Source organism: Leptonotus elevatus, chromosome 17 (genome assembly GCF_054856555.1).
Source record: "Leptonotus elevatus isolate MCC_2025b chromosome 17, RoL_Lele_1.0, whole genome shotgun sequence".
Lineage (NCBI taxonomy): Eukaryota > Metazoa > Chordata > Actinopteri > Syngnathiformes > Syngnathidae > Leptonotus > Leptonotus elevatus.
In genome coordinates this window covers 1400666-1419499 of record NC_141255.1, presented here as the reverse complement: position 1 = coordinate 1419499, position 18834 = coordinate 1400666, and the positions used below count along the sequence as shown (strand labels likewise).

The 18834-nt window shown below is 43.3% G+C and overlaps 1 protein-coding gene across 8 annotated transcripts in view; it reads left to right on the top strand.

Moving 5' to 3' along the window:
• Positions 1 to 18834, top strand: part of celf2 (cugbp, Elav-like family member 2) — a 114160-nt gene that overhangs the window by 57370 nt on the left and 37956 nt on the right. For 6 of the 8 annotated variants that reach the window (XM_086059866.1, XM_086059868.1, XM_086059863.1 and 3 more), the window contains 2 exons: positions 3734 to 3930; positions 14769 to 14851. In XM_086059866.1, the coding sequence (XP_085915992.1) occupies positions 3734 to 3930; positions 14769 to 14851 (280 nt within the window). Of the gene's footprint in view, positions 1 to 1400; positions 1599 to 2702; positions 2839 to 3733; positions 3931 to 14768; positions 14852 to 18834 lie in introns of those variants that run through there. The other 2 variants (XM_086059870.1, XM_086059867.1) reach the window with 2 other exon arrangements.

The window sequence follows — 18834 nt, the reverse complement described above, 5'->3', positions numbered from 1 at the left end:
TGAATATAATTGACTCTCACAAAGCAGGAGACTTGAATTTACAAAATGAACATACGGACAAGCCTGATGCGTTTTGGAAACAAGTTCTCTGGACCGATGAGGTTAAAATATAACTTTTTGACGTGGCTCGTTTACGCATAATAATCCATATTTTTACCCAGGGTGCCCAAACATTTGATCTCCGCTGTAAATAACAGTGGTAATAATAATATTAATAATAATAATAATAATATTTTATAAATACAGTGCAGTGTGTAGTTACTGAAAATGTTTGTATTTAAAAATATATATATTCATTTTAGAAGATTTTACAAACTTTTACAAAAATTGCATAATTTCATGCCAATAAAATTGTTGCGTTTCAAGAAAATAATAGCATTTTACGGGGATGTAATTTACATGTGGGAATTATTTAACAACACAAAATTTGCATTTTTACGAGTGAAAAAAGTGCAACTTAACAATAAAAATGCTACATTCTGCGAAATGAACAGAATTTGACAATTTTCTTTCAATTATTTTAAAGGGAAAAAACTTAAGCAGCCGTAAGTAGTGCGCGCGCGCGCGTGTGTGCGTGTGAGATCTTGCGCCATTCACTTCCCGCGTGGAGAAAGCCATGTTTGACACCGTGCTCGTCAACAACATTAGTTCCCCCCCCCCCCCCTCCGCCCCCGTGGGGGCGTGGCCCGCCCTGCAAACACGCTGCCAGTCAGAGGACGCGCGTGTGACATCTCGGCCCTTCCACGAACCCGCCGCCGCCGCCGCCGCCGCCGCCGCCGCCGCACAGCGAGGCGAGGATGTGTCTTTTCGAGCAGAAACAGAAGGTGCAAGCAGCGGGAGGATAAAGAGTGCAGCCAACCTCAACTGCAGCTTGGGCTTAGGATGCCTGCAAAAATGGGCCATCTTTCGAATGGGAAAAAAAGATTTCATCTTACAGGAAGAAAAAAAAATCTTTTTACAAGGAAAAATAGCCTCTTTTAGAGGGAAAAATGTTGACAACCCGAAAAATGACCTGCATGAAATCTGGTTGTTTTTTTTTTATCCACGGCATCGTTTAAGTTGTGCTATCGTATGTTATACAGTATTTGTGTTTTGGGAATCATTTGTCATATATATCGCTTATATCGTTCACTGGCAGCCATTTTGAAAGCAGACACGGTTGGAATTCGAATGATAACAATTCAAAATATCTGCCGTTGACGAGTGTGCTGGTCTTCAATTGTTGTTCACGTGAAGGCGAGGGTCTGACGCGCCGCTGTCAATTTCAAGCTCGAAGGCAACTTGTGTGACACACGGCCACCAGTAGATGGCAGCGATCCCATTTTATAGTTGACATCATTTGTGAGTACGCAAGAAAGACGACGAGTCGCGATCTCAAAAAGCTAACAGGTTGGATGTCTAGACTTTTTTTTTTTTTTTTTTTCGTGTTTTACGCTCCATCAGACGGTCTGTTATATTATTTGCATTGTGGGAATTATTCGAAGTGAGTGTGTCATACATGTGACAGTACTTTGAAGTGTAGCGAGAGCTTGAATGTTTGACGAGGACTATGTAAAGATTCGTTTAACAATACGAGACCTTGACTGATGTGCCTTTTGGTGAGTTATTGTCATTTACGAAATCCGTTATTTTTTGCTAGCAAGGAAGCCATTCCTAAATGTTTTTTGGAGCCGCTTTTCTCGAATAAAAGCGCTCTTCAGATGCTAAAGATGTCACAAAAGCATCAAAGTCATCAATCTGCTTTTGTTTCACAGTTTTCATTTTCTGCTGTTTTTGTCTTGATTTTTAGCCAAACAGAAAAAGGTAGAATCCAAAGAAAAAGAGTCAAAACTTTGATTTGGTAGATTTGATGTGTGTAATACGATCTTAGAATATGATATTGTGCGGGTTTTGAAAGATCAGTCGGGATAATGTGGCCAAAACTCATCCTTGAAAACGTCTTCCGGGCAATGCGTTAAGAGCCGACGTTGAATTTTGTAAGCGTTCCTGCAGTTTCCCATTGAAACTCGCCAACCGTGCCTCATCGTTGGCGAGCCTGCATGTAAACAAAAGCCATTATCGGCTTGGAAGTGGCGTCAAAGGCATTACCACAAACATTGCTCTTTTTTTTTTTTTTTTTTTTTTTTAAGAGCTCAGTATTGTTCATTCGGAAATGTCATCATCATTGCTCTTTTTTTTTTTTTTTTTAATATATATATATATTTTTTTTGTGTGTGTGGGTGAGTATGTGTATGTGCGTGCGTGCGTGCGTGCGTGCGTGTATTTGTTAGCTCACCAGAAAACCTATTAGAAAAAATCTCATACCGTTCACCTAAACCGAACACCAGGAGACCCGAGGAAGGACCAAAGAAAACCAAGGAAGGTGAAATCCAGCACCGACCAGACACCCCCCCCCACCAGAACTCCTCCCCCAAAACATTGCTCTTAAATTGAGGAAGATGGAGAAGTTGTTATGGGAGCGCATCGACTGCCACTTAATCCATGGCCTGGACACACACACACACACACACACACAGACACACACACGCACACACATAGAGCCGGCAGTCACCTTGCAGGGGTGAAGCTCTTCATTGTGTCGGCGTGGCCAGCGAGTGGCAGCGCGGCGCCGCGACGCTACGATGACAATGAGGGATTGTATACGCACACACACACACACAAACAGACACACACGCAGTACAGTACAGTACCGTGGCCCCAAACCCGCCGACCGCCACAAGTCTCTGGGTCGGCGCCGGCCCCCTTGGCCGACATGTCCTTCAGGTCGCTGAAGGAATTTGGCGTTTCTGCCGAGCGGCTGGGCTCGTTCTGCAAGCGATGGATGACGCGGGGCGAAAGGTCGGAATCTGCCTTTTTGTCTTTTTTCGCAATGCGCTCGACCCCCACGACATCGCGGATCATCGTTGCTCTTGAATTGTGCGGTTTTTTTTTTTAAGAGTCGTGCGGGATCGTTGACGCGAGTACGCAAGCGACTATCAATGATGAGCCTCGTGCGCGTGACGTGAGTTTCTGATTGTGTACGTGTGCTGGATGCGTCGCGTGGGCGGGATTTAGGATCCTGTCGCTCGTCGCGTGGCCGCTCCATGTGTTGACGTAGCTGGCGGTTGTTTTCAACGTTTGCGATCACCGTCAAAACATCGAGGCTAATTTGCGTTAGCCAGTCTTGTGTTAGCGTGAAGCTAATGATGGGATTTGATTGGAGAGTTTGGTGTTTTAATCAACAATGTTGAATAATTTTTTGGGCTACAAGTCAGTAAGCAATGCAAATTGCTGATGTTTAGTGTAAACATGAGCAGGAATGACTTTTTTGTGTTTTTTTTTAGGAAGGTGTAAAATGAATAGCAGAATTTGGGAGGGGGGGCAATGAAGTACTAATAAGGATATTTGTTATTGCTTTGGCTCCATCTGAAGAGCCTGGCAGTGTTAATATGTATCACGCTATGTTTTTATTATTATTTTTTAACTAACCAAGACATCTGTTAGCCATCTGTGTTCACGTGTTGGATGAGTTTTGTGCGGCAGAACAACTCGGCATCGCCAAAATTCAGCCCAAATAAGTCGACCCAAAAGAGTGGAAACAGACTCTTTTTTTTTTTCAAAATTTTTTCTCTTTAAATGTACATTTCTTGTAAAAAGCAAAATATTTACCAATTTGATTTCAACATTTGTGGCCTCGGGTGCAAATCCACAGCACCGTTAACACCGTTTTTTTGCGCCATCTCTTTGCGGGCAGTAACGGCACGGCCGGGAAGATGAACGGCGCGCTGGAGCACTCAGACCAGCCCGACCCGGACGCCATCAAGATGTTCGTGGGCCAAATTCCGCGCTCCTGGTCGGAGAAGGAACTCAAGGAGCTGTTTGAGCCCTACGGCGCCGTCTACCAGATTAACATCTTGCGGGACCGCAGCCAGAACCCGCCACAGAGCAAAGGTATCACCGGCCGACACACAGCAGAACCCTTTTTTAAGTTTTTCTTGCAAAAAGTGAGATTTCACATTTCGCAAGTTGAACATGAACACTTCACATAAGTAGAAAGTAGAAAAACGCTTCGTACTCGTGTTTTGACCACTGAGACGACACACTTTGCTATTTCATCCGCAGGTTGGCCTACTTATGAAATAATGAATTTCGTTATGTGTTATTTTTAGGGGTGTGATTAAAATTATTTATCGTAATTAATCGCGTGACTTCAATAGTTAACTCACGATTAATCGCAAATTTTATATCGATTCTAAATGTACAATAAAAAAAAATTGACGTTTTATAAAAGTGAACAAAAATGAAGTCTAATAGAAATATGGCTGCATGTTTTAGTCATTGATACAGTGATTTCATAATTCATAAAATTGAGTTAAAATTAAAAAAGTGTACTTAACTTTAAAAAACGAGTGTGATATTGATTTGCGGTGTGGTCATTTTCTGCCACTAGATGGCATCATTGCATTTGTAAGACGTTGGTGACAGCTCAGTGCATTTTTCTTTTCATATTAAGAGCTGTCTAATCTTTAACATAAAGGAACTTGTGAAATTCTGCACATTTTTTGACCCCCGTGTCTGCTGCGTTGTGACTGGAATTTCCCCAGTACAGGCTTTCCAAGTAAGGGTCATTAATCGCGCGTTCAAAAAATTAGTTGCAGGGCCTCCGCAACTTGGTTCACTACCCAAAAAGCCCTAATATGAGACCGTGATTCATTGCTCATAAAAGTTGAATACCAATTGTTCCTAAACAAAAAGGGAAAAATAAACAGTTCAACTCCAGCAACAAGGTCTGACATCCCAACGACTGCATCCATTTAATCGCGCAACCAAGACAAACGCACCGAAAGCAAAATGAGCATTTTGCGCGCGCCATTTGACGCAAATGAGCGTTTGCGTTCTTCCAAACGTCAGCTCCATTTTGTGCCGCCGCCTTTGTCTTTCCTCTTTGATGAACTTGTCAAGTGCAGCGGGCGACAAAGGCGCCGCCATATTAACACGCATCCAGTCGAGTAGAAGGAAGGTGGGAGGCGAACGGCGGGGGGGGGGGGGGGGGGGGGGGTGATGACAATCCTGACGAGACGGGGGGGTGGGCAGCAAGCCAAAAGAGGAAGCGGGCAGGTTGAGATGGCGGCGGAAAAAGCACATTTCGAGAAAACGTCTCAAGCGACGCCACAAAATCAAAAAGGCGAGGCGGCTAGATGGGAAGCAAGCAAGGCGGGTGGATTCTTCCACAGAAACAATAATGAGCAAGCTAAGGCTTCACAAATTTTCATAAACTTGCATTTGGCGAGTGAGAACAAGCCCAGCAAAGAACGGAAATCCATTTCTTTGGCAGCCCATTTAGGCGGCAAATAGCTACAGTCAAATCTGTATCAGCTGACATTTACAGCAGACATTGTTAGTTTTTCCCATATATGTTCTCAATGTTCACTTTGTTTGTATCATATTTACATTGCAGCCCGTTTTGGCAGCAAACTATTTGGGCCTACAAAAGCTGGTTGATACCTAAATGGACTATGACTTACATTGTTAGTTTGTCAAGTTTCATACACTGTAAGGCTTTACATACATTCCATTTCCACGGCAGCCCGTTTAGGCGCCAAGCTGAGGCTGAATGAATTGGTTGGTAAGCCATGGTCCATCGGTTTTTAAATTGACACTAAACAAGCTAACCATGTTGGCAAATGTCCAATAAGCCCCCTGATGAGCAATACTGATAGAATTAATCATCCGCATCCCGTCTATTAACACTTAAAACGTACATTTTCCACTCGATTTCTTCCTGGCTGAGTCAGCGAGGCCTTTTCAAAGTGTTGCCAATGTCCGCGTCTTCTCATATTGACACATGTACTGACACATTTGTCTTGGGTTCATGTGCTGCAGGCCTTGAGATTACCAACCCACCCCGCACCCCCCACCACCACCTCCACACCAATGACCGGTCGCCATCGTCACCACCCTTGAAATGAGTTGTTTTGTATTGACTCGAGAGCATCACCGGCTGCCGCTTGATCAGGAGGCCGCGGTTTATTTGTTTGTTACGTCTTCCGCCTTGAAGCGGCGGAAACGTCGGGTTTGATGGAGGCTCTTATTGGCCTTGTTAGTCGCCCTGCCCCGCAGAGCCCGTCGCTTCTTTGAACCTCATCTGCACCCGCTCAGCTCCACGGAGCCGTACAGTAATCTCGCCGATGTCGGCAAGGTCCCCGTCTCGCTCTGTTTACCTTCCGTCGGTGGAGGTGCCGCCTGAAAGGAATCATCGGGTGGCGGGAGCGGGGGGTGACGCTGCCCTCCGCTTGTGCTTTGTGTCGGTAAAAACATTCGGCGGAAAGAGGAAGTCACAGTTTTATGGCGGCTCCTCGTTACTGGAGACTTCTGATCCAGCCCGTCGAGTTAATCCTCCTGGTACACATTTACTTCCCATTTAGGCACCTACAGGGCATACATTTAGATATGTTCCTCCTCTATGTATGTATGTATGTATTGATCTATTTATTTAATTATTTATTTTAGTTTGTTTCACTTTGCTGTCATCAAATTCATCTTTGGCAACCCGTTTAGCCAGCAAACAATCTGTGCTTCCACACGCTGGGTGGTGATATCTGAATACAAGTAAATGATATTCACAGCAAACATATGCTCTTCGATTTTATCATTTCATAGCTATATCTCGCTTTTGTCACGTTTGGCAGCCCATTTAGACAGAAATGGATCTATGGAGTCGTTGGGTAGTGGTGAGGCTGCCCTCCACTTGCGTTTTGTATCTGTACACGTTTGGAAGAGGCAGGGAGTCAATTTAGGTCGAATGTTGTTCATTTAGATTCTTCTCTGGCAACCCATTTAGGCAGCAAAAGAGTTGGCTGTGCTGATATCCAGATTGCTATCGATCTGAATTGATATTGATGCCAAATACTTTGTTCTTCTGTTACGTTTCTATAGCAACCCATTGAGGCAAAAAATAAGTTGGGCCTGCACAAGATTCTTGCTGATATGCATGTCAACTGATATGTATGCCTGAAGGATCTTATTTTTCTTTTCTTTTTTCTGGTTTCAGTTTCAACACTTTAACTTGCTCTTGTTTGGTTGACATTCTATCTCTATGGCAGCCCGTTTAGGCAGAATGCAAGCTAGGTTGACAGGATCCACAGTCGAATCCATTTCATACAACATTTGTTTGAAAGTTCCAACTTGCGGAGAGCAAGTGGTTAAAATTAATTTCTATGGCAACCCGTCTATGTAGAAAACTGGTTGTTGCTACCTGTATAATTGATGCTAAATTAGTTGTTCTCTTTTTAAGCTAACTAAACTTAACTTTAACTTTCTCTCATTGTGTTTACATTCTATCTCTATGGCAGCCCGTTTAGGCAGAATGCAAGCGAGGTTGACAGGATGCACAGTCGAATCCATTTCATACAACATTTGTTTGAAAGTTCCAGCTTGCGGAGAGCAAGTGGTTAAAATTAATTTCTATGGCAACCCGTCTATGTAGAAAACTGGTTGTTGCTACCTGTATAATTTATGCTAAATTTGTTTTTCTCTTTTTAAGCTAACTAAACTTAACTTTAACTTTCTCTCATTGTGTTTACATTCTATCTCTATGGCAGCCCGTTTAGGCAGAATGCAAGCTAGGTTGACAGGATCCACAGTCGAATCCATTTCATACAACATTTGTTTGAAAGTTCCAACTTGCGGAGAGCAAGTGGTTCAAATTAATTTCTATGGCAACCCGTCTATGTAGAAAACTGGTTGTTGCTACCTGTATAATTTATGCTAAATTTGTTTTTCTCTTTTTAAGCTAACTAAACTTAACTTTAACTTTCTCTCATTGTGTTTACATTCTATTTCTAGGGCAACCCGTTTAGGCAGCAAACAAGCTTGGCCCCAAGTGCGTATCCCTACGAAGTGAAATGTCCAGCCAATGTTAGTATTCCGATGACATGCGTAACATTCGAGTCCACCTTGAAGCCGTTTGAATTTTTCCCTCACGGAGTTCGAAGCGGACCCGTTTTGTTTCCATCCCATCTTCATCATCGTGGTGTTTTCCTTTGCCGCAATTTTGCACTCCACAAAAAAGCTGGGTGAAAAATCCGTACGCAGCAAATCCTTCCCGCCGCCGTGTTTATGTCCCGGACTTAAGAACATCATTTGCCGCCCGCTCGCTCGCTCGCTCGCTCTCCTTTAATCGCTCGTTGTTTTGCTGCCCTGCGGGCGCTGGAACGCAGGTGTGTGTGCGTTGAGCTACGTGCGTGCGCGCGCGCACTAGTTCGCACTTTGTCCTCACTAGTAAAGTGTTGGACAGCTACATGGGAAGCAAACCTGTACACGAGATGACAATTCATGTACTCGGGCACTCTTTGTCTTCACTAGACAAGCCATTAAAGTGCACTAGCACAACCGCTTTTTATTACTGGTACTAGTGAACCAATGGGCAGCACTAGTCACTCTGCTAGGCCCAATTAGTAGGTCATGCACTAGTAGACTCCTGATCAAGGACATCAAATGTGTATATAAATAGTATGTGCGTGCGTGTGTGTGTGTGTGTGCGTGCGTGCGTGCGTGCGTGCGTGCGTGCGTGCGTGCGTGCGTGCGTGTGTGTGTGTGTGTGTGTGTGTGTGTGTGTGTGTGTGTGTTTCTGCTGACTGTGGTGGTCCGGGGAATAGCGTTGCCCCAACTGTTAGTTTAATGTGTTTGGAGTTAATAACCAGATGAGACGTCGGGCGAGTGAGAAATGGAGTAATTTGGCCTTTTTTTTTTTTTTTTTTCCCAACTATTTTTTCCTCTTTTTTTTTTTTCTTTTTTCTTTTTTGCATGCGCGGGGAGAAAGATTTGGAATGGTGGAGAAGATCGAGAGCGAGCGAGACAAAGAGAGCCAGAGGGGTAAACACAAAGCGGCCGGCTCGCTCCAACGCAAGCCTCTGTGCGTGTGTGCGTGTGTGTGCGTGTGCGTGCGTGCGTGTTGGCAGGGGACACGTTGTGTCATTTATCTTAATGATGGCGCCTGCCCACACGCGGCGCACAACAAGTTTAATGTCTTCATTAGCACGCGCGCACACCCGGCCCGTTAAGGGCCCGCCGAGCCCCCTTGTGGAAATCAGCGGCGATAATCCACAAAAGTGTGAGCGGACTCTTAAAAAGCGGCGGCGGCGCCGACTTGACTTGAAGCCGCTGTCAGGCCCGGCCGATCAGGTTTGATCCCGACTGGCAGCCCGCTGGCGTTGACCTCGCGTTAGCGGGGCTAACGCGAGGTCAAACAGACATTTGATGCATTTCTAATCACAATTTTAAAAAGGACACCCGCGTCTTCATTGCACGGATTACGGCACGCTTTCTCGGCTCGCTGAAATTACGGTTACACGACGGATTATGACCACTGCCCGACTACTTTTTTCTCTATTCGATTGGAGCCGATTGATTTCCTGCTGGTCAGATTGGCCCTCGTGAACTTTCTAATCGGCCAATGAAAAAGCGATCGTCTTTTTCATAGCGCACAGCGTTTCGTCCGGCCCTAGAAAATCTCCCGGCGACAGCCGGCGGAACGGCGAAGAATCTCGACCGTCTCACCTGCGGCGGCGGCGGCGGCGAGACGAGACGAGACGAGGCGAGGCAATTATCGGCTCCGAGCCGGAGACGCCGCCGCCGTTCATTTCATTGTTTCCCAAAGCGGAGAGGCCAATTATGTTGCTTTAGCTCAACGCTAGCTCCTTTTTAGCCCGCTTCCCGCGCCCAATTACACAACAGCTGTAGGTGGAATTTAATGGGAGATTGTGCGTGTGTGTAATGTGTGTGCGTGTGTGTGTGTGTAGTGTGTGCGTGCGTGCGTGCTTACATGCCTCAGTGGCGGCGTGAGTTGCTTAGTTGAGTTTCCAAGCTCTGTTTCCCGCCATCGGGAGCACTCGAGGGGAGCGCGGCCAAGCTGATTTTTGGATTTTGTAATATGGCAGCGTTTCTGCCTCAAAGTGGAAGATTCCGGGTTCGAATCCCACCTCACTTTTGCCTGTTTGTTCTTGTCTTGACTAGAAGAGCCAACTGCACTGTCATTCACTGACGCCCACGTCACTCACTACACCAGGTCCCGCCTTTTAAAGCCGCACACATTCAAAGTCACAGACACTACAATGTGAGTATAGCAACCCCAAGTGGACAAAATGAATACCTGCATCTCACATGTGCATATAGTTGTATTTATAATGAAGAATCAGTTTGAAATACTCGATTCCTAAAAATATCCGAATGCTGCAGCACCAATGTCTGTCTCGCAGTCAGACGTTCTGGGTTTGAATCCCGGCTCAGGTTTGCAAGACTCGCAGGATCCACCCCTGCACTGGTTGCCCGTCCACCACACATTGGAGACAATTAAGCATTCATGCTGACGGCAAGTTTGCATGTCGTCGTTTTGCCTTGGTGGAGGTCGCGAGCTGGAACAAGCACGTCTCCGCGGAGATGCTCGCACAAGTCTCCTGTTCAAGGTTGTTATGGGATGTCGAATGTAAATAATCTCTTAATGCTGGATGCACTTTTGTGTGTGTGCGCGCACGTGTTTATGTGTGTGCGCTGACTCTTAAACAGCCCTCCCGCTTCTTTGTGCGTGTGCGTGTGCAAGTATGTGTGTGGATGTGTGAGGTCCGTTCCTCCACTCTTTGATCCTCATCTTGACAACCCAGCACATCCCCCCCCCCCCCCCCCCCACATGGCCCGACGACGCCACAGGAATCACAACACGCACACATGCACGTTCACGTTTCCTAAAGAAATCCCAAATGTAGCCTTTTTAGCTTCTCACTGCTAATCCATTGCAAATGCTCTCATAAAGCTCGGGAAGACGTTTCTGGTATTTTGACCATCTCCTTGGGATCAATCGAATGTTGTGCTTGGTTAATTCAAATGTATCTTTTGTCATTTTGAAGCATTTATTCAATTGTCTGCTTAAATTGTTTTTACCTTTCTAATTTAGCAATTTTATTTGTTTATAGTACTGTAACTTAGTTCGCTAACCAGCGTTAGCTTGTTTTCTGCGTTAGCTTGTTTTCTGTTCATTTTTCATTTTTTATTTAACAACTGGTCAATTAAACATTGTTCACACTGAAATAGGGCGATCGATTCCAACGAAATGAGAGCGGCGCTGTGAGAGAAGTTGAATTTGCTCGTTACTCAAAACAATTCAATCTCAAATCGTCTTTTTCATAAAAAATCTGTTCGAGCCGTCCTCCCTAAAAGTTTTTCAAATGTGTATTTTATCGAAAATAAATCTTGACTTTCTAATGTTACGTCTCTCCGGTGAGGTTGATGGGAAGGTGGACTCAAATGGAGGAGAGCAAGGCAGCAAGAAGTCCAAAGTGTAGTTTAATGAAACAAAAAATGAGAAGGTAAACATGGCACAAAAACAACAAAGTCCAGAATGAAACTGATAAAAAAAAAAAAAAAATAATAATAATAATAATAAAAACAGGAGACGGGACGTGGGGGAATGACAATGGACATATTTACTGCTGCATTCGAGGATTGTCGTAAGTCGAAATTTTCCGACTTCAAACCAGGAAGTGTGTTCGGGAACACCCCCTGAACTCTGAAATCCCACATGAGTGGGGGGGGGACGACAATCAAAAAAAATAAACATGAAATTAATGACATACTGCTTATGCTGTGCCCACCTTTGGGCAATATAAGGCTGTCGGATATAATGTTAATTATGAATCCCACTTGAGTTCTACACAGTCTTGCCTCTTTGCAGCAGCCAATCGTATTGCAGTGTGTGTGTGGTGGGGGGGGGGGGGGCGTGTCCTGCCTGTGAACATAAGTTGGGATTCGTTGTAACAGCTAAGAAACTCCGTGAACTCAGTGCAGCACTAATGTTAGTCGTTCTACGCAGAGGGTAAAGAACATGCTAGTTAGCATTAGCATGACGCTAGTTTGCCTTCCTTTAGATGCAAAAAAATTGCCCTGAAAATGACTCGCATCTCAAGGGCGACTTCAAATGAGCATGGAGAATTATGGACATATTTTCCACAGTTGAATGTTTGATCTCATATTGAAAAGGGCTGGCCCATCTGTCCTTTTTAAGAATGACTCCCAGAAGTTTGCGCTCGGTTTACATTCTAAAAGTGAGCCTGAGAAGCTGCGGCACGTCGAATTGCGGATGCGCCGCGTGACTGCTGACCTACATGGAATAAATAGCGCGCTAAAGACTCGCTCGGCTGTCAGCGCCGCTTGCTTCTCTTATCTTAACCCTTTGCGTGCTCTCCCTTTTTCACGCGCACGTTCTATGCGCTGCGCCAAGTATAGCCACAGGATGATTGTCTCAACTGGTGATCTTTTCAAAAATGTGTTACCAGAAATAGATAATTAATTAATAATCAGATTATTTTTTTATGTTTGGCATCACTCAATGTGACGGTTTGCATCATCAGCACATGCCTCGAGAACGTACACAATCATGAACCCATGTTACAAAAAAGATTGCATCATTAGGTCATTAATCTTATTTTGGGGGGGGGGGGGGGGGGCATTTATGCACATTTCTAAATGACAAGATATTTTTTTAGAAAAAAAAGTCAGAATCTTACGAGAATAACCAGAAGTAAAAAAAAAAATTGATATCCTGATTGATATTTTTCTAAATATTGGCAAAGAAGAAAGAAGCCAAAACATATTTTGTGTTTCACTTGTGCTGAGAACGAGGTGCGTTCAAACGCACATTTCTAAATGACAAGATATTTTTTTAGAAAAAAAAGTCAGAATCTTACGAGAATAACCAGAAGTAAAAAAAAAATTGATATCCTGATTGATATTTTTCTAAATATTGGCAAAGAAGAAAGAAGCCAAAACATGTTTTGTGTTTCACTTGTGCTGAGAACGAGGTGCGTTCAAACGCACATTTCTAAATGACAAGATATTTTTTTAGAAAAAAAAGTCAGAATCTTACGAGAATAACCAGAAGTAAAAAAAAAATTGATATCCTGATTGATATTTTTCTAAATATTGGCAAAGAAGAAAGAAGCCAAAACATGTTTTGTGTTTCACTTGTGCTGAGAACGAGGTGCGTTCAAACGCACATTTCTAAATGACAAGATATTTTTTTAGAAAAAAAAGTCAGAATCTTACGAGAATAACCAGAAGTAAAAAAAAAAATTGATATCCTGATTGATATTTTTCTAAATATTGGCAAAGAAGAAAGAAGCCAAAACATATTTTGTGTTTCACTTGTGCTGAGAACGAGGTGCGTTCAAACGCACATTTCTAAATGACAAGATATTTTTTTAGAAAAAAAAGTCAGAATCTTACGAGAATAACCAGAAGTAAAAAAAAAAATTGATATCCTGATTGATATTTTTCTAAATATTGGCAAAGAAGAAAGAAGCCAAAACATATTTTGTGTTTCACTTGTGCTGAGAACGAGGTGCGTTCAAACGCACATTTCTAAATGACAAGATATTTTTTTAGAAAAAAAAGTCAGAATCTTACGAGAATAACCAGAAGTAAAAAAAAAATTGATATCCTGATTGATATTTTTCTAAATATTGGCAAAGAAGAAAGAAGCCAAAACATATTTTGTGTTTCAGTTGTGCTGAGAACGAGGTGCGTTCAAACGCACATTTCTAAATGACAAGATATTTTTTTAGAAAAAAAAGTCAGAATCTTACGAGAATAACCAGAAGTAAAAAAAAAATTGATATCCTGATTGATATTTTTCTAAATATTGGCAAAGAAGAAAGAAGCCAAAACATATTTTGTGTTTCACTTGTGCTGAGAACGAGGTGCGTTCAAACGCACATTTCTAAATGACAAGATATTTTTTTAGAAAAAAAAGTCAGAATCTTACGAGAATAACCAGAAGTAAAAAAAAAAATTGATATTTTTCTAAATATTGGCAAAGAAGAAAGAAGCCAAAACATATTTTGTGTTTCACTTGTGCTGAGAACGAGGTGCGTTCAAGAACTGCCAACAAATCAGGACATCTCAAAACGCGGACAAAAATACAGCATCCAGAAATCCAAGCTAGCCACCAGTGTTCCATGACGCTCATAATTCTGTAGGCTCTCTTTTGTCACCAGGAAAAAAGAAAAAAAAAGTTTGTTCCTAACTAATAACCAGCACAACTTGCTTCGCTTGGTGTTGAGGTGTTGCTTTTAACCGGCCCAAACCGACCAGCTGCCCGCACTCCGTGGCGACGCGCGCCAACACGCTCAGTAATCCCGGCACCCGCCGACCACTTCACAATTCCAATCCATTACGCCTCAGGCCTCATCAAAGGGACTTTGGGAGCGGAGATGCTAAACCCGCTCCAGATGCTCGCCGTCGGATTCGGGCCCAGACGCGCCACCGCGGGGCCTCGAGCGGCCACAAAAAGCGTGCGCGCCGCGTCAAACGGCAAACGCTCACACAACAAACGCATGCAAATGAAGGCGAGAAAGAAATCCCAGACCCGAAATGTGGGACACAGATTCACTTTGAAAGCTAAAATGGCCTCATGGCTAATATGCATATTATCATTTCATATTTCGACATGTTATTTTTACTGCAGCTCGATAAATAACATCCTTTGTAAGATGAAAGCTGAAAATTGCATTCTGATATTATAATTTGACTTTTCTTTTTGTAAAACATGCACGACCTTTGACTTGGTATCAACCAAGCAAGCCATTTGGTCTTATTTTTAAGTCGTAATTCAGGCCACTTGGATCTCAAGGAACCGCTGACGACAGTCAAAAACAAAGATGGAACTTCATATGTTGAGGAATATGTGATTCCTATGTTGTTATATTGTGTGTGTGTGTGTGTGTGTGTGTGTGTTGCAGGCTGCTGTTTTGTGACGTTTTACACGCGGAAAGCTGCCCTGGAAGCTCAGAATGCGCTGCACAACATCAAGACCTTAACAGGGGTGAGTGTTGCTCCCGCCGCTCGGCTTTTTCTAATCGCACGCTGCCAGAAATGTTTGGTGGAGATTAATAGAAATAAGCAACCCTTGTGAAATGTATCTTTTTTTTCTTTTTTTTTCTTTCATCACTTTTTTCCTGTCAAATGAAATAATCAAAGTTGAATCAAATTGTTTCTTATTCAAATGAATACAGTGTTTGCTATGTCAGAAGTTAACAATTTCTACTTTCTACTAAAATTCGCAAAAAAAAGACAATTACAAAATTGTCATTTTCTTTCATCAGAAATCTACAACTTTGCACCTAAAAAAAAAAAAAAAAAAGACATCCACGCGAAAATTCTCATTTATGGTAACTCCGCTTTTTCCTTGTAAATGCTGAGTTTCTTTTCAGTCAAAATGCAACAATTTTGTGGAAAATATCTTTTTTTTTTTAAACATAAATTCCCGTTATTTTTAATAGGGTTATTCTTTTTATTTGTAATCGTGTAATGCTGGTTTTTCTTTGCAATATTGGGGGGGCGACCCCGTTAGCCGTCCCCGCTGTCCTAATCTGCCTTGAAAGCAGGACTCAGCGTCTGCCGCCAATCCCGCAAGCCCCGTGCGGTTGGATTTGCCATGCCGGCGAAAGAATGCGGCGTGTTGTTTTGCACGGAGTCAGTGTGTTAATCGCTGTCGGAATAAGTACGTTACGTTCAGGCCCGTCTTCCGTGAGCCCAGTCGCTTATCCCTTAGCGCGGAGGTGTGGAAAAGCCCCGGGGCCGGACGGACGCACACCGAAGCACTTTGGGGATTACGGCGACATGAAATGGACGCTGCTTCTTCTTGCTCTTGTTCTCCTTCTTCTCCTTCTCCTTGGACCCTTGGCCATCCCTGCGGCTGGTCCTCCTTTGGCCTTTTAACTTCAGGTAGCAGCCAATAATCCGGACAGCGGGAGGCAGATGGACTGCCAGCTCGATCCCTTCACACGCTTACTTTTCTTTCTTTTCCTTTTACTGGTCTTTCTTTTTTTTTTTTTCTTCTACTGGTATGGCTCATGGAATAGGTGCAAAAATGCTCGGTATTATATTTTCAATTTTACCCCCTAACAACATTAGTTTTGCTTCTTTCGAAATAGGACACACACATTGGTGGACAAGGGGGGAAACTTGCAGTATATAGGGAAATAAAGTAAAAAATAAAGCGTGTATTAATTTGAAAAACGTTTGGGGTGGTAGAGTGGCACCAGGCACAAGCTTTAAACAGAGGCTGCAGTTGTGCTTTTGGCCAGAGGTAGCAGTAGTGAGTAAAACAGTAACAAACTCCACAATGCACCTATTAAATATGAAATTACAAAAATGCGCGATTTAAAGGGTGAGAAAAAAAGTCAAAACTACAAAAATATATATATAATTTTTTTTTTAAATGTGCAATATTACAAGAACATTGTCAAACGTTATTTTGGAAACAAGCAAGAAAATAAAAAACGTTTTTTTCAGGGACATAAAGGGGAAGCTTACAAGATATTTTTTTAGAAAAAAAAGTCAGAATCTTACGAGAATAACCAGAAGTAAAAAAAAATATTGATATCTTGATTGATATTTTACACGTTTTCTCCCAAGAATGACTACTTTATTCTTCTAATGGTCCACTTTTTTTTAGTGGATGCATGTTTTGACTTGAAATATTAACTTGGGAAGCTAGTTAAATAGTGGAGATAGTTAGCTAGCCAGTTGGTATGTTAGGTTCCAAGTGAAGTGTGAAGTGTGAAGTGTGTGTGTGTGTGTGTTTTGAGGTTGCATGTGCGGAGAACTGAACCACAGTTTGAGTGGAGACTCGACAGTGACGTTGTTTGTGGGCTTTGTTCTTCTTACCGGCAGCGTCGCACAAAAGGGCAAGTGAAAGGTGAGGCGAAGAGCCGCTAAAAGTAGACGCCCACGCCGCAAATTAACAGCCCAGACGAAGGCAAAGTGCAGACGGCGGCGGCGGCGGCGGGCAAAGCAATAAATGCACCTCGCTCAAGAAAAGCCACCGTGTATAGCAAATATAAAAAAGTCCGCACACACCGTGTTCAGAATGTCAGGTTTGCGAATGTACAAACTTTTCACCATGATGTGACCTACAACATGTACAAATCATGCCTGCTTTTGAAGCGGGCGAGTGCAAATAATTGAGGTTGAGATGTGGTTGCAAAAATGTGCACACCCACTCAGCAACTGGGATGAACAATTACATTTAAAATCATGTTAGATGAGAGTCTCCCATTTCAAATGCCTCTGATTATTAGCCCCTAATTAAGTTTAGATGTGATGTAGGCCTCTTTTTTTTTTTTTTGCTTCCTAACAGAAGCAGGACATTTTCTTCTAACGCTGCTTTTTGGAACTGTTCATAATTCCCTCCATCCTGATTGCTGTTCCAGATGACGGCTGTCACATATACTAAACAAGCCAGCACTTGCCAGAATGTTGGAGGCGTGTCCACGTCTTGGTAATGCAGTATTTTAGGATGATGATGATGATGATGATGATGATGATGATGATGATGATGATGGCTTTCCATGCTATATTTGAACCTTAGAAATGTCTACTAGAACGGCTGAACTTTATTTATATTTTTGGTGGTGGCTATTGTGTGCTGTATCTTGCATTGGATGCGATAATGGACAGTTGCCAGACTGGAGCGATGCGGTGCGTGGACGGGTTCCTTGTGATAATGCGGGCAGCAGAGTTCTGGACTGAGGGTCGGGAGAAACAGAGGAATCAGTTTTAGCTCGAGTGGACTTGGTACCTATCAATTTGGATTTCAATTTGATTATTGTTGAGATCGAGAAAGTTCGATGAGAACCAATGTTTGAGTTCTAACTACGACCCGAATCACTATTTTTTTTTCTTTTTTTTCTTTTTTTAAGAGCTCAGTATTGTTCATTCGGAAATGTCATCATCATTGCTCTTTTTTTTATTTTTATTTTTTTTTTAATATATATATATATATATATATATATATATATATATATTTTTTTTTTTGTGTGTGTGGGTGAGAATGTGTATGTGCATGCGTGCGTGCGTGCGTGCGTGCGTGCGTGTATTTGTTAGCTCACCAGAAAACCTATTAGAAAAAAATCTCATACCGTTCACCTAAACCGAACACCAGGAGACCCGAGGGGACCGAAGAAAACCAAGGAAGGTGAAATCCAGCACCGACCAGACACCCCCCACCAGAACCCGAATCACTATTAACTACCTACCTTTACACCTAACTGAAAACCAGAACTAAGTAAGTTTACTAAGTTTTTGATTGAAAGGTCCGCAGCGTCTTTAGAACGGGTCAATAAGTGCCGTCGTTACGGGTGACGCGACGTTATCGATCCCCGGGCCAGCGCGTTTACATCTTCTGTGCGACGAGCTCGTCGGGAGAGATTTTCCGGCAAATTGAGCGCTTTGATTAGCCGCGTGACAGATGTCGAAACGGCGGCGGGCGCCCCCCCGTCCCCGTCCCCGCTCCTCCCCCCCAACCCCCAATCCAAAGGGATGAAGGGAAGGACGGCGGGGAATGTAGGACGTGTCCTTGCTCCCCGAACGCTTTGCTTTGTCGTCTTTGGATGAAAGGCCTTTGATTGGCTTCCTCTCAAGGATGTTTGGAGGCCGCCGGAGTGCAGGGGACGCACGGTGAGCAGGTTGCTGGCAGCTTAGAAAAGAAATAGCTTTTATATATAAATATATACACACACAATGTACACACTTGTCATATTTCCATAGTGACTACTGGCTAGCCACTTGTTGCCATATTTTATGATTTTGTGGCGATATTGGAAGGTCGTGGTCGTCGCCAAGGTCATGCGAGGAGGCGGAGAAGCCCAGCGCGCCGTAAAGGTCATCGAACTTAATCCGCTCGTGTCGGCCATTACACGACGGCAAGAAAGGGCGGCCGTCAACGCTTAAACGCACGCGCGCACGTGTCCGCTGTCCCGCGCGCTCGTCGTCACACGTGCTCATTATTGACATCAATTTGAT